At 42.6% G+C, this 27,174-nt stretch overlaps 1 protein-coding gene across 1 annotated transcript in view; it reads left to right on the plus strand.

Moving 5' to 3' along the window:
* The first annotated feature begins 658 nt into the window (after nt 1–658).
* VPS8 (VPS8 subunit of CORVET complex) overlaps nt 659–27,174 on the plus strand; it is a 75,150-nt gene continuing 48,634 nt past the window's right edge. Inside the window, exons 1-19 of the mRNA XM_082766875.1 lie at nt 659–868; nt 1,284–1,352; nt 3,047–3,177; nt 4,478–4,571; nt 5,525–5,557; nt 6,954–7,008; nt 14,219–14,343; nt 15,817–15,903; nt 16,933–17,000; nt 17,273–17,426; nt 17,547–17,606; nt 18,417–18,524; nt 19,947–20,027; nt 21,269–21,439; nt 21,918–21,992; nt 22,672–22,707; nt 24,929–25,019; nt 26,114–26,160; nt 27,076–27,165. Coding sequence (XP_082623001.1) covers nt 731–868; nt 1,284–1,352; nt 3,047–3,177; nt 4,478–4,571; nt 5,525–5,557; nt 6,954–7,008; nt 14,219–14,343; nt 15,817–15,903; nt 16,933–17,000; nt 17,273–17,426; nt 17,547–17,606; nt 18,417–18,524; nt 19,947–20,027; nt 21,269–21,439; nt 21,918–21,992; nt 22,672–22,707; nt 24,929–25,019; nt 26,114–26,160; nt 27,076–27,165 — 1,713 coding nt within the window. The 5' untranslated portion in view covers nt 659–730. The remainder of the gene's footprint in view (nt 869–1,283; nt 1,353–3,046; nt 3,178–4,477; nt 4,572–5,524; nt 5,558–6,953; nt 7,009–14,218; nt 14,344–15,816; nt 15,904–16,932; nt 17,001–17,272; nt 17,427–17,546; nt 17,607–18,416; nt 18,525–19,946; nt 20,028–21,268; nt 21,440–21,917; nt 21,993–22,671; nt 22,708–24,928; nt 25,020–26,113; nt 26,161–27,075; nt 27,166–27,174) is intronic.

Raw genomic sequence — 27,174 nt, forward strand, 5'->3', positions numbered from 1 at the left:
CAAACCTGACTTTCCTGCCTCTAACCTGCTTGTCTTTGGGCATCTTCAAAATACAGAAGGTGCTGTGTGGGTAACTGCCAGCTCCTTCTGGGGGGGCAGGGCTGTGGTGCTGCTGACCAGCCTGTTTCTTTGAATGATTTTCCCCTGGCTTTTGCCAGACACCTGAGGGAGAAGTGGCGGGGTGGTGCTGGGCAGGCAGCTGCTCTGCTCGCACTGCTGCGGATCTGCTGCAGGTGGAGCTGGGGCCCTGCCTGGCAGACACGGCTGGCGCCTAACGAGCCCCTCAGGATGCTCCCTGCTCCTCCGTGTGCTCTTGCTGCTAGGCACAAGACGAAGCCTTCTCCAACCAGGAAGGAAAGGGGGCAGCTTTTCGGGAAGAACAAGGGGAAGGCTGGCTAGGTAAGGCAGGTGCAGCTGCAGGCTGCTCTTCTGGCCCTTGCTACGTGCTTTTGCTGAAGCTGGAACCCAAAACACCCCAGTAGCTGCTGCGGGGACACCAGGGGAACCTTTCTCCGCGTGTAACCGACCAGGCACACGTCTTAAGGAATAAATAAATAAATTAATTAATTATAAACAAAGTTCCTGCCGGCGCCGCGGCCCCTTTAACGCCGCAGGGGGAGCCGCAGCGGCTGCGCCGGCGCGGGGCGGGGCGCGAGTGTGGCCGCGGGTTCGAGTCCCGGCGGTGCCGGCCCGCTCCCGGCCTGCCGCCGCCCCCGGCCCGCTGCCGCCCATGGACGCGGCTCAGGAGCCGGGATCCTGCCCCCCGGGAGCCGAGGCCGAGCCGGGCGGGCTGCCGGGCCCGGGGCCTCCCGCTCCGCGGCTGAGCGTGGCGGAGCTCGACCGCGAGCTGGACTCCCGCAGCGAGCTGGTGCGGCCCCAACCCTGCGGCACCGCGGTCCCCCCCCGGTCCGTACGGCCCGGTCCTGGTCCTGGTCCCGGTCCCGGTCCCGGTCCCGGTCCCGTCCCTTTCCCCGTTCCGTCCCCGCTGCCCCTGCCCTCCCCTCGGGCAGCCGCGGGGCCCGGCAGGGCGGGGGAGGGCAGCCGGTGGTGCCTCGCTGAGGAGTCTCTCGTGTGCCTTTTTCCGTGCTAAAAACCCGAAATTCCCCCTTCTAACGTCAAATTTCAGGCAGTTAGCTTCAAATCAGGAAATCTGCGCCTACACGCTGTGTTCGCGCAGAGGTGGATCAGAGGGGTGCGCACTTAGCTGCTTTTTCTTTAGTCAGAAATGAGCTCGGGAGGTGGTGTGGGCAACCTAAAGGCAGCCTGTGCTTTCTGCTGTCCAGATCGATGACAAAGAATTCGACATTCCTCAAGTTGACACCCCTCCGACGCTGGAAAGCATCTTAAACGAGGTGAGTGGCCTAGCAGCCGGCTGCAGCACGAGGGTGCGCTGAGCTGAGGCACCCTCTGCTCCTTTGGCTGGCCTTGTGTTTTCTTCTGGGAAATAAAGTTGCATAACCCCATAATTTCCTGATATTAATGGCTGACAAAGCATATGTTCGTTCGAGTAATTGCTGTACTGTAAGGCAGAGCTGCATTTTTCAGTTGAAGTACTCCCAGCTGAACCATAAGGGGTTTCCATTGAAATTAACTGTGTTCAGCTGTGGAATTGGACAGAGTCACCTGGAGGCTGTGCTGTCCTTTAAGGTCAGGGGCATCAAAAAACTTTATTTTTAGCTTTAAAATAAACAAACACAACCCAACTCTGCGCAATTTCTTAAGACGTGGGAGGAGATGAGAGCTAGTTTCTTCACAACTCTGTTTACGTAGTCTGTTGCACGTGTTTAGCCCTGTGGTGGGAGTAACAAACTCTCAATGCCTGACGCTGCAGGGGAGGACTGATTTTGCCTCCACCCCAGTTCTGTTTGTGTTTTCCAGTAGCACGGTTTTTAGAAAGGTAAAAGAAGGACGTGGAAGTAAAGGCAAACTCCGAGGAAATAGGCTTTGTAGCAAGTTGAGGGAATTGGTGGTTGGACTTCCAATGAAACCAGTGTAAAGGCAAGGTGTTTGGGACAGGTTACTTCTTTCAAAAAGCTACACTAATAAAGGCATAAAATGTCCCAGACAGTTGGATATAGTCTTGGAACTAGAGGAATATTCATCAGTGACTTGCTGCCCATGCAGAAGGGGATATTGAGTGGTGGTGTGCAGGGGTGCGACCTGTTTTTGTTGATGCCTGTGCTGGTGAAGGCAGGGGGGATGTACTGGATTGGGGTGGTACCAAAGTGGGGGCTGCAGTCACATCCACGTCAGGGCAGTGGAGCTGCGGTCACCCAAAGAAAACATAGGTCAGTGCAGACAAACGGAGTTTTATCCAGTGCTGTTTATCTCAGTGCATACAGGGTGGGAATGACTGCCAAAGGATCTGCTGAAAAGGATTTTAGCGTGGAGCACAACCTGACTGAGCACCTGCTCTGATCTCTCTTTGGCAGTAGGTGGAGTACTGTTTGCGCTCTCTGGCTCTGTGCTTCAAGGGTAACGCGAACCATAAGGAATTTAGAAGACAGTGGGGACAATGGCCGTTTAAAAATAACATAAAAACAATTCCAGGCTGAGTAGAGAGAGAACACCAGCAGAAGACCCCAGGCAGAGCACAGTCAGCCCTCCTGCTGGCCACACTCTTGCTGAAGACCCTGGGCTCACAGAAGCCAGCGGTGCTGGTAGACCCTTAGCCACCATTTGGGCAACTGCTGGAGGAGCACATGATAACAGCTTTATGCCTTCTCGTGGCAACTGGAGACACTTGAGAACAGCTTGCTGAAAAGTCTGTTAAAAGTTTGAAAGAATAAATCATACATGGGGAAGAAAGATTTGTTAAAATCTTTCTATCCAGCCTACATCTGTGAGTATTGAGAGTTCCGAAAACTGGTTCTTCAACGATATCAGTTCAGTGAAATGATAGTTCTGTTTTTCTAAGGCAGACTATCTTATTATCTTCAGCTTCTATTTTTTTTCCCCATGTTATTGATGCTATTTTTCTGTTGTTTCAGTTAGGTTGTTGTGCATTTTGAACATTTACTAAGCTGTGGTGATTCTCTTCCTTCAGACTGATGATGAAGAAGAGTCTTTCATTCTGGAGGATCCCTTTCTCTTGAACATTGATAACACGGATACACATTCCTATGACACATCTTCTGTAGCAAGTTCTGACAGTGGGGACCGGACACACCTGAAAAGGTACCACAGGACTGATTGCCTGGAAGGTTAAATGAATTTTAAAGCAGCACTGCATATATCCATTAGAGTTAGCCTGTTTGAGCAATAAGTGTATTTTGTGGGAATGGAGTATTAAAATTTATTTGAATGTTAATGATGATATTAAAACACTGAACCATACTTACTTTAAAGAAAATCTTTCAAAGATTTGATGGAAGTCTGTTGACTTCCTGAGCCTTTAAGCAGCTGGTCATATTTTTAAAAGGTGAGTGAACTGCTGTTGCTCCTCTAAGTGGAATGTTAATCTTGACATCTAAAAGCAGCCTGGAATGTGGTAGTTAGCTGTAATGCTGCTGACTTGTCTCATTAATTGATGAAATGTGAGGGCTTCATCCACATCCTGAGTCACTCCTATGGCTTTCTTACATGCCATAAGAAGTTGGTGTTTGGTTTCCCTGATGTTATGATTGTTACATGAGTGATTGCATAGGATACAAGGCTATGAGGCAGTGTGTTGTGGTATATGCTGGTGAACTTTTTCAAATGAAATGGGTCCTTAGCCATAACATAGACTATTAACAACATGTTTTGCCAACCTACTTGCGAGCCATGCGTTTATGTGCCTCTGGAGAGATAAGAACCAAATGTTTTATGTGTTACTTCTGGAGTTTTGGAAATTTAACTTTCTGGTGGAGTGTGGCAAAAAAAATAAAAATCTAATTTTCATGGGGCATTTCTCTGTACTGTGTGCTATAGTATGCCACAGCTTTTTAGAAGGTACTTTCCCCTGTACACTTGTTCACTTGTTACTTGTTAAAGATATTTTCTCCATAAACACCACCATTTACCTTTCACATAAAATCAGCTGTGTTTGAATCGAATGTTATTCTTTAAGCATACATTTAGTTTTCCCAAGGGTCTGTATTCTGCTAGTGAGCCTTTTTCAACTTTATATTTTCCTCAGATGTTCACCTTTAGAGGCTGGAGCTTCCTGACTCACTAAAAGCTGAATTAAAGAGCAAAAGTGTTGCTTTTGGGCTTTATTAATAAATGCTAAGGTTTGCAGATAAATGCATGAAATTGAATATTTGTTTGAAGGACTTTCTTTTTCCCCAGGAGATGAGTTTAAAACAAATACTTTGCAGGTACAGTGGTACATTGTAAGCTTTGCTAATAATTTCATGTCCATTTGAATCTGGTCATGTGGGCTTCAGGAATAAGAATGCAGGGGTTATGGGTGTGTGCAGAATTTACATATTGGTTTATCTGTGGGTTAGAAAAAGTTCTAAAGCTGTATTTGGTTTGTTTCTTGTTTTCTTAGGAAGAAAAAACTCCCAGATTCTCTTTCTGTCCATGGATCAGTTATACGACTCTCGCTTCTGAAAGGAATTTCTGCCCAGATTGTATCTGCAGCAGTAAGTGTCTTTTTCTGCTGGTTGCATTCATTAATTAAAATGCCAGCCTGCTCTGTTGTAGAGGGATGTGTGTATTCTCTTCCCTGTCCCCATTAGTTATGGATAATATTGACGTGTTTGCTACTTAAAGTACTGCTAGCAATCTCTAGCTAGGAGTGAATCAGGTATTAGCTGAGATCTTGCAGCAGCAACATAGGTCCTCTTTTAACACTAGTTTGTGTTGCTAGATGTTAGTAAAGCTAATGGGAAAAAAATAATATAAAATGATAGCAGTGCTATTGTTCTGCTTGCTTAAAGATGCTAGAAGCGGGTTTGCTTAATGCCTGTAGCAGGCACAGAACGCACTCATCCCAGGCTCACATGTTCCTGGGTTTGTGACTGCACTTCAGGCCTGCCTGGAGTTTTTGCTGCCAGGGGAAAACTGACTGAGGCCAGAGTTAAGGCACAGATTTATAAAGCATGTTATTTCTGCAGCACGTATGGTAGGCTTGTTAAAATAAAATACAGGTGACTCATCTGTGTTTTTAGGATGGTTGTGTGACTGGAGTCTGAACGTTAGTGTGCTGTAGCTTGTTTCGTTGAGGGAGGTATGGGTGAGCAACCCAAATGGGAAGCTAATAACGTGTGATTGAGAGCAAAGTGGTTTTGCATTGGATATCAATGCTGTGTACGTAGAGAATACCAAAAATTGTTACTCAGGTGAGACTGTTTTGAGAACATGACAGCAACTTTCCTATGGAATTACAGGCAGTTCTACTGGCTCTCCATTTCTGTGCACTTTCTCATTCTCTCTGGGTTTTTCTAGCCAGTGGTTCTCTCTGCAGTTTCTGCCCTGCTGGAACTGTTAAAATGTGACTTGTGTTGGTTTAATGTGTTCTCTAGCTCTGCTTATTAGAGAGATGCATTGAGCTGGGAGTTCTGCCTCTTATTTATAACATGTCCTGTTCTTCTAGGACAAAGTGGATGCTGGCTTGCCCACTGCTATAGTAAGTACTCAAATTCCAAGCACCGTGTAGTTGTTTATAAGTTTGGTAAATTTGAAGCAGTAATTTAATACAGCTGATTAATGCATGCCTAGTCTTATCCTTGCCAAGAATTGTTAAATCAGGGTGGCAGAAGCAACATGAAAGATCTAGCTTCTGGGAGCAGAGTTCAACCTTTCCTAAGTGCTCAGCTGCCCCTCTGCTGACCAAGCCCCGTGCTCTCCCCTTTTACATTTCATCACCAGGACTTGCTAGTTGATCACCTAACATTTCCCCATGATGTAAGTGTTCATCTATGGAACACTTTGAATTTTCCTACCCATGTCTTATTTGCCAGTCATTGCTTTGACTGCTAACAATGCTTTTAAGACATTTGAAATGAAGTGCTCATAAAGCGATGAGTTCAAAATCTCTGTTGCTCTGATGTAACTGAAATATGATCTTAATGTATAAAATTTCACTAAAAGCCTTTTGAAGGACACTCCTGCTTAGCAATTTGCACTAAATCTCTTGAAGTCAAGCATGCTAGTTAAAATATATCGAAAGTAAAGCTACTCGTAATCAGAGAAATGCTTTAAGTAGGTGAAATACTTAAATATTCCTGTCATTGTGAAATAGGTTTTAATATTTTATGAAGAAAACAAAGATGTACTTGGTCATTTTGACCATAGTAGCAGCAATCCATAAGAAATTATACTTTTTGATTAAAAAGAAAAACTGGACACTAGGTCTAAGGGTTGCACAGCAAAATTGAAAGCCTGTGTGACTGAGGTACATGTCGGATGAAAAACTGTACTTAAATACTCCAGACTTTTAAGCACTTTACTTTTTTCATCTGACTTACAGCATTACATCATTTCTAGATCTGCTATGAAGTTTTACTTAGGTGCAGTTTGCAGGCACGATGAAACTCTTGTGGCTGTATGTAGCTCTTCCAGAAGGGAGTTGGAGTCTTTGGGCTTGCTGCACAATGTCTCTTCAATGTCTCTTGGCTCTGCCCAGGATTGTAGAAAAGTTCAGATATGGATATAGCAGCTTAGTGAAGAAAACCCTCTGAATATTTACACTCAGCTACCACACCAAAAGAATGAGGCTGACTTTACAGAGAAGGAACTCACTGTGGGAACACTCTGAGCATTTGAAATTCAAAGAACAGAGGAAAAGGCAGCCCCCTGAACCTGAGAAAATCTGGATTATGATCATACTGGTGTAATACTTTTCCAGCTTTCACATGGGAAATTTCTGCCACTTGTATGTTAGAAAATGGTTGTACGTAATAACCGTCTAACCTTCTTAAATCTCTCTCTGGTAAACTTTGCATGAGTGTAGTGAGACTTTTAAGTGGTGCATTTGTGGCTGACATTTCTCAATTTTCAATCTTTCTGCATGACTTTTTCAGGCAGCATCAAATCTGATAGCAGTGGGGACTTCTCATGGGTTAGCTCTGATTTTTGGTAAGTTAAAAATAAAGCTTTATTTTTTTTGCACGTTAATGATCTTAAAAACAAACAAAACAAACAATCCCCAAACTAGCTAAAGATACAATTGCAGGGTGGATTTATTTTAATGTATTGTTTGTGCTAACTATAACGTTCTTTCAGCAGAGAAATAAAGTACAAGTATTATTTCATTTGTCCCTATTTGCATAGTTCTTGCTTCTGATTTGCTGGGGATTGGCATGTGGATATCAAGGAAGTTAGCTCCTTGGCTGTTGTATAAAGAACCTTTTCTCCATTTTTATATATAACTTACTAAGTTTTGATGTCAAAGAAACCAGAATCCGTATGCATCAGTCTTGTACAGTATTAATCTTCTCCCTTTTGAGATAATAGCTGCTAGGATTAGGAAAATTAAGTGTATTGCTTGAGAAGGGGAGCTTCTACCCATAGCTACCAGCAGACTTGCATCATAGGCTTCACCTTCCCTGGCTTTCTCTTGGACCTGTCACCTCTTCATCCCTTCTTTCTGTTGTTCTTTCTCTTACCACCAACCTGTCTCAAAGTCAATAAAATTAAAAATATCTGAGGTTGTGCCTCTGACTAGCCAGTTCAACAGCTAGGTAAGAGCTGTTCTTGAAGTGCTACCATATATTATGTCTGTGCAGCACCAAATCCTTAACAATTTTAGAAGTGTAATTATGTTTTCTTTCAAAGTTGGCTGAAATTATTCAAGAGACCAAAAGTTGTGGGGGGACAGGGTACAACAGACAGATGGGAAGGACTGTGACAGTGTAAAGCTCGCATCTTGGGAATCTAGAATTTAAACCTTTTACTGAATTCAAAATATAAATAATTGCAGGGTGTACTTAATCTGAGTGTAACTAACCTCTTTACTACAGTCAGCATATAGTCTTAGTGAGATCTTAGGAGTAGATCATCATGTTTTTTCTAAAATTTGCCCAGTATGTGGAGCTACTACAAAAGATTTTTTTTACTGGGGTTTTCTGATCGCTGGCTTTCTATGTGGATACTTGATGCAGTTGGGAAGCTTTCGAACAAGAAGTTGTTCTCTGCAGATGTCATAAGAGAGATTTTTAGCATTTTACATTCCAGAAAGGGCTCTGGGAGTCTACATAAGCATGCGAAGAGGAAGGGTCGTTCTTTACTTTGTTGTGACTATTTCTGCATCCAGTCCCACTCCAGAGGATTGATCACTGAACGTCAGAGAAGCTTAAAACGCAGTGGTATTTCAGTTTGTATATTTCATAAGGTTTTGTTTTGTTCAGCAGGTGTGTATAGCAAAGTTTTCTTTGTTACACTCTTGATTGGTTTTGAACCAACACATTTACTGTTACTTTCACCATGATCTTAGCATCTTGTAGCTTCCGAAGGCAATGTTGTGGCCTGTGGAATACCTGGCAGAATGCTAGTTTTTTTTTCCTGATTGAAAGGTCCTTGACTGTTACTAAATGTTAATGCTCTAAAAATTTCTCTACATACTTGCAACAAGGGCTTAAAGTTTTCTGATCTATTGAAACCTATAAAGTTATTGTTTATACAGTCACATACCAGGCTGTATTATTGTAAGGGCTTTCAGCAGGCAGGAGAAAATGATTATTTCCTTCTGCTGTGTACTTGTGAGACCACATCTGAAGTCCTGTGTCCAGTCTGGGGCTCTTCAGTACAAGAGAGGCATGGAGGTACTGGAGTGAGCCCAGCGGAGAGTCACCGAGATGGTTAGGGGACTGAAGCATGTGATGTATAAGGAGAGACCAAGAGAAGGGGCTTTCTTCTTCATGGAGAAAAAGAAGCTAAGGTGATATTGTATTGCTGTCTTCTACCAGCTAATGACAAAGTATAGAAAAGAGAGAACTGGACCTTTCTCAAAGATCCATGGTGTTAGGATAAGAAGCAGTGGACTCAGCTTGCAGTATATGAAGCTCTAATTATTATTATTATCTTTTTTTACCATGTAGATGGTTAAGCGCTGGAATAGGGGTTGATAGAGGTTGCAGAATCAGCTTCCTTGGGATATGCAAAACTTAGCAGGGCCCTGAGCAAGCTGATCTCATCAACCCTGCTTGGAGTAGCAGAGTTGGGCCAGGGACTGTCATACCTGTCCCTGGCCCATAATAATTTAGGCCATAACTACCTTGCAGCCTAAAATACTCTGTAAGTCTGCGCTACAATTTAAAGGTGGTGAGGAATGGTATGTCATCCAACTTTGTTTCAGACGGAGTCAGGACTGATTCCTGCACACTTCTGTTCTCTTTTTGTCTTTAATTCACTGAACTCAGTTTATAAACTCAGTTTTCCTCAGTGACTACATGCTTTTTAAACCGCTTAGTTTTAGTGCATTAGCTATACCGCAGCATCCTCCCGGGTAACTGAACAAATCAAAAGGCCAAAAGTTACCAAAAGAAAGCACCATCAGCAAAATCCAAAGGTTCTCTGAGGATTATCACATATGCTGTTCTGTACTTCTCTCCTTTCTTTTATATTGATTTCTGGCTTTTTCTTTCCTCTTTTGACCCTTTCTGTGTGGACTGAAAGGAAAAGGTACGGTAATACTGCACTGTGCATGTACCCTGCATGAACAACTCCCGTCCTGCCCAGTTTGCATGTTGATGTGCTAGGTTACTCTGTGCCAGAACTTAAGGCGCCAGATAAGCAGCAAGAAAGAAGGCAGGGCAGTACCAGTCAGTGGACATTACTTCTGGCCGGTCTGGGAACTGGTTCTTGAATGCATGTGTACCAAACGCTTCCAAATTCTTAGGGCAAGAGCAGAGGAACACGTCAATGTGCCATTTTTAATACTTCAGGGCAGGACAGGTCTGTAGCTGCTTGCAAAGGCATCGTTTCAGGGCAGGACAAAGCAGGGCTCTTCCATGAGATCACCGTCTGCCTATTTCTGCCTGACAGCCCTGTGTGGGAGCGCTGCGGATCAGGGACCTGATGCAGGGAGCCACGAGCCAGAAACTGGAACACATGCACGCAGACAGCAACTTCTGGGGCACCTGCTTGAGCACCGGGTGTGCAGCTGAGGAGGGAGCAGTGGTAGTCATAGGTGCTGTGCCTTAACCCCTGCTCAGAGTAATCGTTTTTATTAGCTCAAGCTGGGCAGGAGGGTTCAGCACACCCTAGTGTAGGGGACAACAGTTGTGTCACTGAGGGAGAAGGTGTCCAAAGCCTATTCCTTTAGCTCATGTCTTTTGTCCTCTTGATCCCCAGGCCAAGGGGATACCTCCTGGCAGAGTTTTTTCTGGTACTGTGCTTAATAGAGGTGGGAAGAAAGCATCTCATCTTAAAATTTGTAGAATTTGAGTAATTCTGCTGGAAATAAAGCAAGTCTTTCAAACTCAGGGAAATCATGGATTAAGGAATAGATCTGGTTGAAAACCTGAGCACTCCTGAAGTGATTACTTCTCAGGTGATATGTTTATTCCTATGTCCCAGAAGGTAACTTAGTTCATATTCACAAGCTTGTTTTTAATTTTCTACTTGTAGAGCTGTTTTAAAGTGCCTTAGAGCTTTAACCTCAGACTTTGAGAGCAACACCAATAGTTACTGCCAGAAATTTTTCAGATGAGGAGCTGCTTTATTTAAATTTCAAAATGAAAAATATTTTCTGGTCAATCGACAGCCATCTTTGTTTCGAGCATGAGGAAAAATGCTTTTCGATCCTTTATCTGCCTTAATTCAAAACTGATAGTCTGGAAAATCATCAGATAACCTTTAATAACCTTCTGCTATCTTTATTTCATGAGTTCATTAATGGGAACTCGCTGATTCAGACACCTTGCTTTGTCTTGGAAGCGATTTAATCTGTTTAATTCGTAATTTTTAAAAATATCCTATCTAATGGGTCCTTCTTGTCTGTCATCGTTTGACTGGCTGAAACAAAGACAAGTCCTGGCATGTGTTTCTCTGGGGTTAGCTTTCCAAGGGATGATTTCTCAATTCTGAAAATGCATCTTGAGCAAGCATTGGCAATTGCTTCTTATAAAGGACTAACTTGAGTCTTACAAAGCATTTAATCTGGGGGTGAGGGTCTTGTTTATTTTGAATCGATATTGTGGTGGAGGGAAGAAGAAAACGGGTTTGGAAGTAGTACACATGTAAAGATGCAAAGCTGGATTTGAAGTAGTGATTCTGAAGCTGCTGCCCTTTTCAGAGAGAAAGCTGTGAAAGATCTTCCTTTTCCATGTTTTACAGGAAACTGTGTATTGATTGGCATACCAAGTATACAATGTGCTGACTTACTGGTAGGGTAAGCTGTTGTTAAGCTGAAGTGAAAGACAAAAGAATGCAATTCAGCCTTAATAGCAAAAGCTGCAATATTCACATTTTTAAGCGTATTTTTATGGTTAGCAGATGGCCTCTTCATAAATGAACTGTATTTTCAGAGCTCTGGAAAAGGAATCTCTTTGGGCCTTGAAGGCACCGTTTGGGGAATACCTCTCTGGGGAAACTTGTGTTTCAGCTGTAGCTGTTCATCTGCGCTCTCTGAGCTTCCACCAAAACCTTCCGCGAACTTCTGCCTGCTGTGATCTACGCCACGTGCTCCCTTGCCGCAGTGATGTCAAGGTGTTTTCCAGTAGTGTGGTGGGGTTATTTTCACTTCCACCTCCTCCCAGCAAGGAGAGCTGTGTGCAGGGCAGTGGCCTTGTTTCAGAGGCAGGCTCATGCTGTGCAGCAGTGGTGGTGGCTGAAACACCGCTCGCACCCTGCCTCTGCCCCTGCTGCAGAAGGAGCAGGGGCTCGCTGTGGCCCCAGGGCAGCGGGCTGACCTTCAGAAGGCTCACCCTTGTGCTCGAGTGCAGGTGGGATGAATCGCACGGTGCTTTTCTCGTTTCTTGCTTCAGCGATGCTGCCGTAGCTGTGGCTCTGTGTTCCTCATGTGCTGAGTGAGGGCAGCAGGTCACAGTACGGTCGCTCAAATTGCGTGCATCCTTATTTAAACGTGAGCATCGGGGCTTGTAAAACTTCCATCTCTAAACAGTGCCTGGTGTGACTGACAGTTTGCAGAGCTGCTTCTGCACACTTTGAACCTTTGTGTTCTCTGTGGCTGTCAGAGGACTTTAAATTGAACAACATCATGCTAATTTAGAAAGTTAATGAAAAGCAATGTTTTATGCTGTTTCTGATTATTGAGCTGTGAAGAATAATCCTCCTCTACCCATAGCTTAACTGGATATCTCTTACAGCAGAGCAGTTTGTTCATGACACGTTTTGAAGCACAAACGAGCAAATGCCTGTTCTCATTTGGAAATGCGACTCTTCTGTGCTGTTTGGCCTATGCCAGACTGGAAAGAAAGAAAGGAGGGGGAGATGCTCCCTTCTTCCTGCAGCTTCCTACTGCTCTGCTGTGCCTCCCAGAGCAAACAAACTGTGTGTGAGCTGCCTGGGCTGCTGTCACATGGTGAACAGATAATGGTTTTCATAGGCACGGCCAGCTGTAGGCTCCTTTCTCTTTTCCTCCCACAGATTTCAAGAGTGGGAGCACCCACTTGATTTTGAGCACCTTTAACGTATGGTGTCCTCTTGACTACTGCTTTCACCATGTTTTAGATCAAAACTGATGTTTTTCCCCCCATTATATCTGAGCTTTTCTTGTATGTTTGCAAGACAGAGCATGACCTTCTCTCTCTCCCACAGGTCCTGTGTCATTTGGTGCGCAGAACAAGTGTTGGTTTTAACATCTTCTCTATCCCTACCCCTCTCTTACTGCTATCCAGATATTGCAAAAAAAGGATTGTTTTTTTTTATTTTCTTTCAGGCCACTATTTAATAGAGCAGTCAAGCTTATTAAGATAGATGTAAGAAAACAAGCAATAGTGTGGAAAAAGTATTTCAATATGGCCCTAGCCTGTTTTTCCCCACGCTGACAGTGCTTTGGAATAATCCATTGGTTCAGGTGCTCTTCTCGCTAGTGTTTTTCATCCCTCCCACTTCTGTCTCTTCATGCTGGCAGAATTTGAAAGGTGACTCCCACTGTGTGCTAAGCTATCAATCTGTCTGCGTTACAGAGTACTGTTTGGAGGAAATGAGAAATACTTCCATGCTCTATTTCACATCTAGCACATCGCTAATGGTGCTGCAACTCGAATGGAGAAGTGTCCTGTGCCTTGGGCACTACTTCCAGGGGGTTTCTGTAGCCCAGCTGCTGTCTGTTCCCCCAGATCCTGTCCTTTCCCTTCCCTGCTCAAGGTGAAACGCCTGAACACGTCACTGTGGTGCTTCTGATAGATTTCAAATCTCTAGTCTTCATTCCAACAGTCTCCACAAAGCATCTTTTCTTCTTTCCCCATTCATTCAGAAGCAGCACAAAAACAGAGGGGTGTGTAAAACCAGATCCAGACCATATGTTCTCTGAGCTTGTAAGAGCAGTACACCAAAGGCAGAGAGCTATCGTTTGTAACAGCTGAAGTGCAGCATCCGTAGAAAGCAATCTGGGACCTCGTGATGGAAATGCACAAGAGCCCAGCAGGAACAGAGGTGCCAGTTGTTTGTTGTGTTCAGGGGGCAGGCCCAGGACTCGCAGGCAGCGGTACAGTCCCTGGGAGGCTGCGCAGCTACGAGCACCTCAGTTGCAGAAGCCCGTGTCTCCTGGAAGGAAGTTGTGTCACAGCATGTTGGTCATTGCTGCTTCCTTCTAAAGAACGAACTGTGTGCACTAAAGCTCACAGAGCATTTTAACTGCGCAGTTATGTGGGGACACGCAGTCATTTTCTGCCTAGCATCTGGTCTTTATCAACAAAACCAAGGAATAAAAGTTACATAAAACTGCACTTATAAAAAGTCTGTGCTGGGGATTTTTAGTTGATGTCCAAATTGCCATAAAGAAGCATGAGACCAGGAAGGTAGAATTAATTTTGTCATCTTCCTTGCTGCCACTTAAGCTCTGTTGTAGAATAGTAAAAGCAAAGAGAGATATTGCTATGACTTTTCTAATAATTTCTTACTCAGTTTGTAATGCCTCTGCATTCTTATACTCTGTGCCTGTTTTCTACTTTTTAAACAAGTTTTTGTATTTCCCTGCAAGACAGTGTTCTGCGATCTCTGTACAAACAAGTGCTCTGATCTGATCTAAACTCATCATTAGGAACTTAACTATAAGCCTATGAATCATTAATGTACCCCAAGTGAATTGTGTATGTAAATAATTGCGTGGTGTTAAGAAAGAATGGTGATTAAAATGAACTTATTAATTCTTATGCTCTAGACCAAAACCAGGCCCTTCGACTATGTCTGGGCAGCACTGCTGTGGGGGCCCAGTATGGGGCTATCTCGGCTCTCAGCATCAACAATGACTGTTCGAGGCTCCTGTGTGGCTTTGCGAAAGGACAGGTAATTCCCCTGAGATGAGATGGTCCAGTGCCGTGTCCTTCCTCAGGCAGTTACTGCAGGGTATGGTAGGTGACAGTAGCTCCAAGCTGAGCACACTCAGTATATAGCTGTTATTTATGCAGAGAAACACAGTGCATGGCTTGACCTGTCTAGAGCTCTTCTGGCTAACCAATTCCTGCAGGCAGTGAGCTGACCCAGATCATTTGGGGTAGGTTTCTGTGTAGGAAATGGAGAATACTCAGAAGATAGTGTAGGATTTAATTAATCGTGGCAGATCGTGGCATAAATTTTCTGCTAAACAGAGATGTGCAATGGTCCACCAGGACAATCAGCTTAGTCTTTCTAGGTCACTTTTTAAGACCTGCACTTTGCAATTAAAGCTAGTTTTCTACTGTGGTGCTAACTTAAAATTATTCAAAGGTACATCTAGCCCCAAAGTTTTGTTGCTTCTGTTATGTAACAGCAGCATGGCTTCTTGAATGCAGGGGAAAAGGGTTTGAATCTGCTGTTGTAGTTTGATGCCCGTCTTTGAACCTGAAAAGAGAGAGCAATTCCTGAGCAAACATCATAGGACTAAAACAAAATAGATCAAAGTTAAGTTGGTAAAATTTAAGACCATGAGATACAAAGAAGGCTGCTTTTGTTTTTCTTTATAGTTCTACATCCCTGTGCGCCGTCAGGTTTCACTTTCATTCTAGAGAAAACATGCTCCAGTGCCTATGATAGGGCTAAATGACACTGTCCAAGACCATATGGGAATACAGATTTGAACAGTAGCCAGTTTTAAATTATACTCAAAAACATTTTAAAGCAGCAGTTTTGAAAAAGTTGGCCTATAAAGCTTTGATGAATGATTTATGGAACCATATGATGTAGTATTTCCAATAAAAAAGTTTGATTCAAATTGTAATCTCAGCTCCTCTGGGCAAAATATTCTTCAATTATGCAGAAAGTAGTTTGGGGCTTCCTGCTTTTTAGTTGAGAAATTGCCTGGTTGTAATATCCAAGAGCAAGCCAAGAAATCCAGGCTGCGTGGTTCTCTCTGACCTGTTAGCTGAGCAAATGCAGGAGGAGAGGAGTGATGATGTTCATGGCAGGTTCCCCTCTTCTGTGAGAGAGGAGTATTTTGAACCGCTTTGAACAGTGTTGTGTGGTAGCAGACTTACCGTAGAGTCTTTAATCTTGTTATCAGGCAGGTACCTGTGTGGTGAGTGAGTTTGGGCAGGTGGTGAGAGCTTGCCAAAAGGACATGGTTCAGAGTTGTGAAGTTGACAACTCAGAAGTTGTCAGTGAGCATATAAGCATGTGGGGTAAACTGCTTGTAAAAACAGGGTGGGAGCAGGGTTCCAGATTACTTTTCTTTGATACGGAGGCATACTAACTGAGGATGGTAATGAGAATATAAAAACTTACTGATGTACAGACACACAAGGTGATGCAGAGAAGCTTATGCTGCGAACAATCTGCTTGCAGATCACAATGTGGGATCTGGCCAGCGGGAAGCTGCTACGATCAATAACAGATGCGCACCCCCCAGGAACAGCTATTTTGCACATTAAGGTAACAAACATTGCATGTACTCCTCTTATACTACCTTTTTTAAAACAAACAAAAGTCAACCACACTCACGTTCAGTCAGGTTTGTTGGCTTTCTTTGCGTAGTGCTTCTAGATTTACAGGTGAGAACAGCTACCTAGGAGGTATGTGGCTGTACTATCCAGAGGTGAGAAAAGTGAGCAGAAATTATTCTTAAAAGAGTGTTTTGAGAGCTGAAATCACAGTATTGGCTGTGAGCTGCAGTATAATGGACTGCTCTAGCTGTTTATGTAAGCAACTGTTGTCTCCTGTAACTCCAATCTCCAATAACAAAAACCGTGAAGAATTGGTTGCTAAAATATATTTATCTGTATCATGCAGTGGTTTGAGCTGGAGACAGTTCAACCAACCTTAAACGTAAGCATATGAAATGTAGAAAATAGATTCTGTCAGCGCTTTTTCAAATCTTCCTCTTTGCCAAGTCCTCTGTTCTTCATGGCTTCCTTTTGTAGCTCGTGACTTGATGGCAGCATTGAGGAGCACTCAGACATTGCTGTCCACTGCTGCTTGTACTGCCAGGTTCTGGGTTACAAAGTCCTCCAGAAGGGTGCCTCAACTGTGGCTGTGGCCCTTTCTTACCTCGATTATTTGGTTTCAGTGGTAGTTATGGATATTTCTGTCTGTTGGTGTGTTCGTGACTCACAGTACGTTCATCAGTTCTGGCACCAACTTAGGGTTTCGAGGCTGTGAGCTGTTCCAGTGGTAACACAGGTTTGGTATCCTGCAGTTCTGAGCTCCAATAGAAAGTAATGGGGCTTTGATAACAAAATCCAGCAAGAACTTGCAGAAGGTATGAGGGCAAAATGTAAAACCTTGCATTTGTTACACACAAAAAAGCCACTAATTGTACTTCATATTGTACGTTAAATGTATTTCTGATAGATATAATGCATGTACTTTTGTATGCTGTTAATACTGTAGCACAGTTTTCTGTCAGTTTTTTTTTTTGTAATTTATTTTTTAGTGCTGCTTCTAATCCAATTATCTGCTCAGTTTACAGATGATCCAACACTTGCAATTTGCAATGATAGCGGAGGCTCCGTATTTGAACTGTCATTTAAGTAAGTCAATAACTCTTCCTCGTAGAAAGCAGCAATGCAAGCAACTAATGCTGGGTTACTTTACTCTTCTGTAAGATCCCAAGGAGTTCTTGTCTATCCCTGAGTCCCAGTTTGGGACTACGTGTGGTGCTGTTCTAAAGGAATTCCTGGAGCTGTATAAAGGGCTTTTTAAAAACAGTATTTATGAAGGACTGTGCGTAAGATTTCATGAGATTGTTAAGCTTATCTCCTCTTGGACAGCGGGCCACCAGTCTCATTTCTCTTGTTTCCAGGAGGGTTATGGGAGTGAGAACGTGTGAATCTCGATGTCTCTTCAGTGGCTCAAAGGGGGAGGTTTGCTGTATTGAACCACTACACGCAAAAGTTGAGCTGAGAGACCATCCTATCACCCAGTACTCGCTATTGGCCATGGCCTCCCTAACAAAGGTAACCTGCTGCTTGCAAAAAGCTTTGTGTGAGTTGTGTGAGAAATCACCAAGGAATAAAATTCTGCTATATTTACTATATACACAAATGTTTTACTTTGTCTTTATGTTTTTCTTGAAGATACTAGTTATTGGCCTGAAGCCATCTCTGAAAGTGTGGATGACTTTTCCCTATGGTCGTGTGAGTAATGAAGCCAAATGCTTTTCGAATTATGGCCACAAACTGTTCTTAGAGTGAAGGGGATGAGGTCAGGATCAGGTGTTGATATTACTACTTTATCGGCACTCATTAAACTCTGCGTTATGGAATTATAGTGCTCATCTGTTGGTCTGATGTGTGTAAATTGTAGGCAGAGAGAAGTGAAAAGGTTGCTTTCACCTGTACATCTGTGAAGATGCTGACTCCAGTAGTGGGAAGGGAAGAGCTCAAGAGATGCTCAGCTTCTTGTTTTTGCTGCGGAAGCTCCCAGAGATGGGACAGGATTATGGCTACAATCACCTTGCACTGGGGACATTGTACATAAAAACAAACTCAGTCATACAGTAGAACCCCTAACTGCAGGGCGGAAACAGTGTGGGGCTAGAGCACTGAACTGTCTTCTGAGCTCTTGATTATTTGCTTTCACTAGTCACTGGTACAGTTCCTTTTGGAAAAGCAGCTGTGGGGAGACATGGAGTATGTTAGATTGGGAGAACTGAGGACAAGGCTGCTAGCGAGCTGCAGCTTGCACTAGTCCTTCTGTCCACGTGGGACTGGATCTGCACTAAATAGCTAGGACACAAATGTTCAGACTGGCCATCTACTTTGCCAAGAGATGTATGTTGCCTGTAAATCATGGGGTGGAGTGAAGACCACGAGCTACTGCTCAGCTGCCAGTAGACCAGGACATTGCTTTATGGCCTGTATGTATACCTGGCAAAGTTAGTGAGTAGCATCTGAGGAACATCATGTGTTCTGCCTTAAATATCGTTTGTGCTTTTTGTCTTGTAGATGGACCCTTCTAGTGTCCCTCTTCTGGCGTGGCATTTTGTGGCTGTACAGAACTCTGTGAACCCCATGCTTGCATTTTGTCGAGGCGATGTTGTTCATTTTCTTTTGGTAAGCCTCAATGTTTTATACTGCTTTTCAGATAGTTACTTGTTGCTTAGTTGACTGAGCCAGAGTGGAAGTCTAGTATCTGTGCATGCTAGGGATGTCTGCAGCTTGCAACTGGCTTGGGAGAACAAACTGGTTGGTCATTGTTCTTCAGCAAGCAGTGGTGCCCATCCCTGAGAATCTCCTGGGCTGAGTTTTGTGTATTGCAGAAGGAAGTGTTGATCTGGACCTCATTTCGCTTCCCCTGGAGCTGAAATAATGAGTATTGTTTTCAGGAGAGCATGTGAATTTGAGATAGTATTTTATTTTTTCTTTTAAAACATGGGCCTGGAAAACTTGAATAAACTACTAAGAGACAAAAACTTTCAAGTCCTGCTGGCATATGAATTGAGGCATGCCACTGGTAAAGTTATACATGCAGATTATTTTTGTTATTGAAGATGATTTCATGGCGGATTTCGACATGAGGGCAATTCTCAGGTTTCAGAAAATTAAGTACTTTGGCTTTGGACTGCTAGGTTTGGTTCCAAGCTCTGCTGCTATCTTGGACCTTGAGCTTTGCTCAAGCACCAGATGTGATGTATGGATTAAAACCTCTTCCTCCTCTGTCTTCTCTCATGGTAAACTTTTATTTTCTCTGTGGAGAAAGAAAAGGGTGTGGATTTACAATGATCCTGTCTTGCTGGTCATGCATGTAGTAGCACCAGCCTGTGCATAGATACCTAGTTCAGCTATGGCCTGTGGTGCTTCTCTGCTTATAGATCATTAAATGGCAGCCAAGTCAGGTCCCTCTTGCTGCATTTCAAAATGTCAAAGTGTAAAACAAACAAAAACAAACCAAAACAACAACAAAAAACACCTTTGTTTTTCTTTGCACAATGCTTTTCTTCCTTAAATTACAGTGACTGAAAGCCTTGACTGGGAGTTGTCTTTGTAACAGCTCCCTTGAGTTCATTATTCTGGTTGGGGCTGAGCCCATTGGTCATCACTGAATGCAAATTAGTCCTTCAGTGCTCTCTGTACAAGTGCTGGAGTTTTGCACCCATTTTAGAAACTGAATTTCTTTGTACAGTACATGAAGAGGTGAGAGGTATAACCATTCCCTGAGCACATGCACTGCTGCTGGTTTATGGCATACATCTCCTGCATTGCAAACAAATGATTTAAAATTAATCCAGCAGAGGGCATTTATTTTTCTGCTCCCTACTCAGAGCCAGTCCTTTACTGTTTCCACACTTACCTGAGTGTTTTTGGAGGTGGGACGTTACTCTCCATTTCAGAACCGTGTGCACTGTTCCTGCGTGCTCAGCCTGCTTGTCCGAGGAGAGCTGCAGGCTCCTGGAGTTGGTGTGATGTACTCTGGGAATAGAGAGGTTGAGGTGAAGAATGTCTGAGTTTCTCAGCCTTGTCTGACTTCTCTTTCAGGTAAAGAGAGATGATACTGGTGCAATACATGTCACTAAGCAGAAGCAGCTCCATCTACACTATGACCTCATCAACTTCACTGTAAGTTTCAATGCTGTTTTTTTTTTTGTTTGTTTCTTTTCACTAGTTCTCTTGTAAATGTGCCTCAGTAGCCCTTAGTTGTATTTAGCTGAAGTACTGGCTGTATTTATCTGGATTTCAGTAACTGAAAATAGTCTTAAACTCAGGACTCACTGGAAAACTAGCACATGGAAAATTAGCACATGGAAAATAGCAAGTAGTATTAAAAGGGTAAAAAAAAAAAAAAAAAAAAGGAATACAAATAAAAATAGTAGCATGTAGGCAAAAATACTGCCCTTTCTGGGGAAGGGAGTAGCTTTGTTAAGAAAATACTTTCAAGAGCCAGAGAGAATCTGACAAAACTTTTATTCCTTTATAAAAGAATGCAAACTAACTACACTGTAGTTAGCTTAGTAAAATTGTAGTGTTTCTGCATATGTGTGCTTGCTAAAGCACCATGATTGTTTTATTTCAACAACAAAAATGCTCAACTGTAAAACACATTTACAGAATACAGAACAAAACATGAGAGGTCAAAATACCAATGTGGGCATCCATACCAGCTGCAATTTCATAGAAGTTAAGTTTAGATCAGACATCAGAAAGCAATGTTTTACTGTGAGGGTGGTGAAGCACTGGAACAGGTCACCCAGAGAAGCTGTAGGTGCCCCATCTCTGGAAGTGTTTGAGGCCAGGTTGCCTTGAAGAAGCAATTTGGAATTTTTAATAAATATGTTAATGTTTAAAAAAATGTAAAAGCAAAAAAAAAGAAGTCTTTTTATTTGCTGAGCTTTGATCATAAAAGTAGAGGTTGAAGAACCTGGATGACAGGCTTTGATTTAAACTTGGATGTACTATTTCTGTTTTTAATGCCTCTGGATGCTATATTTAACTCCTAAGGCATTTGAGAACAGGTGTTGTAGTAGTCATGCTTTTGAGACCTTTGGGTAGAAAGTGTGCTAGAGCATAAATATTGCACCTAGAGGACAAGCACTCTGGAGGATTGTCATTTGTCTACTGGTGTTTCTCTGCAAAAATGTCCTTGTAGTTTTTCTCAATGTTAAAGCTGATACTCTAGAAGTAGACGCCCCATCTTCACCTTTGCAGTTACGTGTGGGTGCTGTTGTGATCACGTATAACAGCGAAGTTATTGGTGGTTGTAGACATTCTGGTGTTGATACTGAGGGATATGTCCAGAGCCTGTTTAATTGGTCTCTAATTATCCGTGTGTTGCTGAAACATGCGATTTGTTGCCTTTTCAGTGGATAAACTCACGGACAGCAGTGCTTCTGGACAGTGTGGAGAAGCTGCATGTTATAGATCGTCAGACACAAGAGGAACTGGAGACCATAGAGATTCCAGAAGTTCAGCTGGTCTACAACAGCAGCCACTTCAAATCGCTGGCTACAGGAGGCAATGTCAGCGAAGCACTGGTGGGTGCAAACGGTGCTTGTGGTAGCTCTTTGAGATATGCATTAAGTGGAGGAGCCTGGAGCTTTGGAAAGAAGGATTTTTGAAACCTGATATTACCATTTTCAAGCCAGTCATGTGGCTTGAAAAACTGTTTCTGAATTGGTTTTGCTCCTTCTACACATCTTCCCAAGGAAGGAGCCCCTGTAACTTTCTTGCTACCTGAGGATAGGCACAAAGCACTGCTGGTGGGTCCTTATGACTCCTTTGTGTTTTCTGGGCAGCCAGAGCTCAGCAGCACTTTAAGCTGCATACATGAGCAGGAGGGCATGATAGAAGAGCCTTTTTCTTTACTATTGCCCAGCAGTCTGTGTTATTCTTTCCCAGTCCTCATTATGATTTCTTAATGACAAAATTCAAGTATATATATATATATGTATCTTGGGAAAATTTGCAAAAACAAAAAGCAGTTTGATTTGCATGATGTTCTTCTCTCTGTAGGCATTGGTTGGAGAGAAAGCTTGCTATCAGTCCATCAGCAGCTGTGGTGGTCAGATCTTTTACCTGGGAACTAAGGTAAATGCAGGGAATTTTTAATGGAAATGCAAGACATTTGCTGTTGATAGTAGCTCATCTTTTGGAGAAAGGCAAGATGATTTTTTTTTTTTTTTTATTCTATGGAGACACGAATCAAGGTTGGGCTCTTTTTGTACTTGCATCATTGGCTTAAAGAAATGGGCAACAGTTTGGTCTTAGCCCAAGGTATGGGCTTAGTTATGTGGTGTCACAGTTTCACAGTACCTTGGTTCATGCTGTTTCAGGGTAGACTTAGCATGACTTTACTGACATCTCCTCTGTCCTAAGCTTCAATTTCTGTCTTAAATGTGCTAGTGAGTAAACAGAAGAAAATAAGAGGGTAGAGGAAACTCTGCATTGCATGGAACGATAGAAGGATTATCCTCTTTGCTTTTCCTGCCCTACAGTACAGAAAAGGCAGAGAGAGGTGTGCTATAGGATGGCACGTTGAAGTAGAAAAGGAAGTGAGGCTGTGCAAAGGATGATTTCTGTTAAATATAAGCATGTGATTTATCTTGCCTTGCCAAGTTTGAAGGTTGCTTTACTTAGCTTGATTTCTTTGTACCAGCATGCTGTGGTGGGTCTGTGGGATACCACAGGCTGCATGAGCAACTGTAAGTAAATATTTTTTTTTAATTGAGTATTTTTTAAGTAATAAATATATTTTTTTCTTTTTTAGTCTGTTCATGTCATGACACTGAGGAGCTGGAGAGAGGTAGGTTGAGAGAAAAACTGTACAGCTTAGTAGGTTTTAATTGCTGAAATACAGCTTAAGAGGAGGGAGGGAGCTGCAGCATTTGGGAAGCATGATCTGAGCACTATGTTGAGTACCCCTACACACAGCCAGCACTGTAGGTACTCTGCTTTCCACAGTGGGATGCTATGGGACTGCTGTTTGCATAAACTTGCAGGCTGAATAGACACAGACCTTGTTCTCCCAAGTGAGGCATATAATGCCTTGTGATGTTTCAGCTTCTGCCACTTAGTGTGGCAGAGTTACTGCACTGAATGACTTTGCAGTGCAAGCGTTCTGTCAGCCAGATAAGGATACAGGAATGGAAAGAAATCTAATTCCCTTTATTTTGTTTCCAGCTATTGCAGAAGCTTCATCATGAAACTTATCAAAGGTTACCTAGAAAGTTCATTGGATTTTTAGATCCTTCTTTCTGTTGCTAGAAGCTGTGTTGGATCATTATTTCTCTGGCAGCTGAAATCCTATCTCTTTCCAAATTAAAGTTCGTAGCGATCTGTTTGTCTTTCTGTTGCTGTGCTGTTTTTTTCACTTGAGTTAAATAGCAGTTTTTGCCTCTCTGGGTCATCACTTCACAGTGTACTTAGTATATGAATGTTCTCCCTCAGACTTTGTTTTGCAAGGCTAAGCAAATATTTCATCACCCTCTTGTAAGACTACCTACCCATTTCTTTCTTTCTTTCATAATCACCATTCTCTGCACATCCTCTACGCTCAATTTCTCGAACATATGCAAATAAATTGATGCATATTACTCTGGGTAGGGTTTTGCCACTCCCATAGGCATCCGATTTTTCCCTGTCTGTTAGATATGTTACAACTTGTACGTCATTGGGTCTCACTTTGCTATTTGCTATTTGGCTACATCATGTCAGTGGCTTGTGGCACTCCTGAGATTCACCAGTTCGCAACAGCAAGGCTGATTACTGCTGTAAACTGCTTGTACCATCGGACTGCATTGTACTTCTATTACCTGGCTTTAGGGATTATCCTATCTTCTGTCTTTCTGGTCTGCTGTCCATATTATATGTTGAGAGCTGGTCATCAGCAAAGTTCATTAATAAATTCCGCTTGTGCTGAGTTAGTCTACCAAATCATAATGTGAATGGGGGCTTTCAGGTCACCTCTTTCTACTTTCACAATTTCTGCTCTAAGCAGTGACCATCATTTTTTTGTTTTTTTTTTTTTTTGCTTACCTGTGTTGCACTTCATGTACTTGTCCACAATTATGAGTTCCTACATGTGACACTGTACCAGGACCTTTAACAAAATACGACCAGTTTGTCTCTATTGAACTTTTATGCAGTTGTTGCACTTAGTTATGATGATCACTCTCCTCTGCTAGTTTTCCCTCCTGCCATTCACTATCACCTCAGCTAGTGAAAAGTCTTGCTTTGAACCACGATTTTTATATACTAGAGTTTTTATGTATTAGATTTTAGTTCCTAAAATTCAAAAGTCAGTCGCAACATACATGTTGTGAACCAAGCTCATTACTATATGGTATCTGTTGTATTCCTCTTTGTTGTAGGGGAGTTACTGAAGTGCTGTCATCAAGTATGTGACATATTAGGGTGTGAAGCTGAGAGTTACTTCATGCCACAGTACAAAGTGCTGGTCTGAGATTCAGGCTCTCTTCTTTCAAACAGTACTTATTAAAATTTTGACTTAACATATCAAGAGTAGTGGTGCTTGACCATATGTATTAATGTTTCCTTAAAATAGAAAGTACTTGTCACCTACTTCAGTCCTTGTTGATTGTGAGCTCAGAAGAAAATAAAGGGAGTAGGATGTTCATCTTTATGTTGAAAGCATGGCAGAGTTGTGTTGTGTTTAAGTGGTGAGGCAGGGATGGGGAATGGAAAGTTTTGATTCTTAGTGGTTGCAGATGCTTGCTGATGCTGTGTCTCCATCAAGCAGTTGACCTAAAATGTAGCTCTCAGGTTCTCAATGTACTGGCGCCTGACATTTCTTAGTCCCTTTCAACTGTGCAGCAGAAAACATACATGTGAGAGAATCTTTTTTGAGACATTGGCCTTTACTGCAGTGTATTGACAGCTTCTGAGGTTTCCTGACCCCTTGCTGCCAGCACTCATGACCCACTGCTGGAAAACAATGGTATCACATACGAAGGGGCAGTCATCTTTTCTTTAATGCTAAGGTCCAGTATTACTTGTTATTTTAGAGAGTTGACCACCTTCTGAAACAAGAGCGTCTCACTGATGCCCTGGCTCTTGCTTGGTCCTTTTATGAAGGCAAAGCAAAGGCTGTAGTAGGTAAGTTTGGCTTGTTGTTGCTGTGGGGTTTTTTTAATCTGTTAAAAAAAAACAGGCATGTACTGAAATCATTGTTCCAGGGGAAAAAAATAACAAGGGTAGGGAATTGAAATAAAGATGAGAAAGTAGAATGTGCTGCATTGGGTTTGGCAAAAACAGCACTCTTGATAATGGATTGATTTGGCATTTTTAGAGTCATACCTTTAGCAGCCACCTATTTTCAAATGAAAATCAGACCTGGTCTGTATTGTACCTCCTATCAGTTGTCACTTTGCCATGAAGGAGATGGATCCAAGTGTTGAATCCTAAAATATTTCTGAAGGTCAAGTGTAACCTGTAAGTAACTTTCAGTGATGCTGTCAAGTGGGTATTTTCATTGAGGTTTCCTCTGACTGTATAGCTGACTGAAAGTACTGCTGGGTTTTGGCACCAAATTTCCTATAAGGGACAATGTTTTGTGAGCACTTAGCTTGTTATGAGAAACATGTTAATTTTGCTGGAAACTGCTGCTTGTGTGGTCTGATTTGGACTGGCCACAGAGGATTTTCAGCAAGTAACTTTTGATGGTTTTAACAAATGACTCTGCAGTTCTCAGGATAAGGTCCTTCTGCTGTGAAATTGCTAGTATATGAAGATTGTTTTTGGACAAAATGTAATTAAGCAGATAGTTTTTCAGTTTTCAAAATAATTACTGTCTTCTGAGATGGCTTTTGAGATTTTTTTGTCATTACAGTGCACTAAATTCAGTTTCTTCACATCAGTGCATCCTCCAGCAATTAGTCTGTTATACAGGCTTTGACAGCCTTCCATTAATTGTTCTTTTGACGTTAAACTTGGTTTCTTCTGTCAAACAGCACTCGGATCTGGTCTTGCCATTCCTGTGCTGGAACAGTCTTTAATTTGAGAGAGTAAGACCTTAAGAAGAAGAATGGGCTAAAAGCAGATCACAAAATTGTGTGTCTAGATGCTTGCAGTTCTGTATCTCAAGGGTAGTGGTGTGGACATCTACACTGTGGGATTTACAGTCTCCTTTATGGTACCTTAGATGAGAAATGCTTTCCTCCCCACTCTCCCTCTCCCCTCATTCTTTCTAGGCTTGTCTGGGGACACGAGCAAGCGGAAAGCAGTCATTGCAGACAGGGTGAGTCACTGATCTCTTCCTAACTAGATTTTCATGTATGCTGATATGATGCTAGTTTTGTTCCTGGAAGGAGTGACTTCTGTCCTCCAGAAGTTAATCGTATTAGCTCTAGAAAGTGTGTATGTGCCATTCTTGCTATGATTGTGAGCAGGATTTTATAAGAGATGGGGAAATACCTTTTAGGTTAAGGTGGGAATAAATGCCACAGCATTAGCAAAGCAGAATATGACACTATTATCCAGGCCTTGAGATGTCAAATCCAGTCTCTTGCCCACTCACAGTGGACAGAAACCCTTTTTGCAGGTAATTTCAGAGTTTTCTGATGTTTAGTTGTCAAGTATCCATGGGTATGTAACTTGCTTACCCTCAGGGTGGAAACTTTGATCATGTATATATGGAGTAAACTTTGACAACTGAACAGAATCAGTTGAATAGGGTTGGGTTTCTGAGATGGGTTTTTAAAATAAATGATTATTGCAATATTTACTCAGTCATACTTTATTCTTAATGCACGCTGTATTTGTAGGTAAATAAATTTTGCTATTTAAGATACTGTAAGTTAAGCTTTGGGTTAAAACATGGCCCAGATGAATCCTGTGCTTCAGGATGGGTTCATCTGCCTCAGAATGTGCTGGCAGACTGGCTGTCCAGTGCCTCAGTCAGCTGAAGTTAGTGTAGACTTTCAGTATCCCAGTGAGCTGCTTCTGTGCCATCTCATGCAGTTGTGTCTTGGCAGCTGTGCCCTGAGTACAGTTATTGCCTCTTTCCTCTCTTCGTTACTTCCCACAGTAGTTCATGCCCAAACCGGAACAGAGTTTTCAGTGCTTCCAACCCCAAGTCAGGCTATTAAATGTGCTACCAAGTAGGGCCTCTAGAGTAAGATGAGAGTGAATCTTCATGTTTATTTTAATGCAGATGGTTGAAATCCTTCTCCATTATGCTGATCGGACTTTGAAGAAATGTCCTGACCAAGGAAAAATCCAGGTTATGGAGCAACATTTTCAGGTACGGTGT

This window comes from Aythya marila, assembly GCF_965140915.1.
Source record: "Aythya marila genome assembly, chromosome: 9".
Taxonomy (NCBI): Eukaryota; Metazoa; Chordata; class Aves; order Anseriformes; family Anatidae; genus Aythya; species Aythya marila.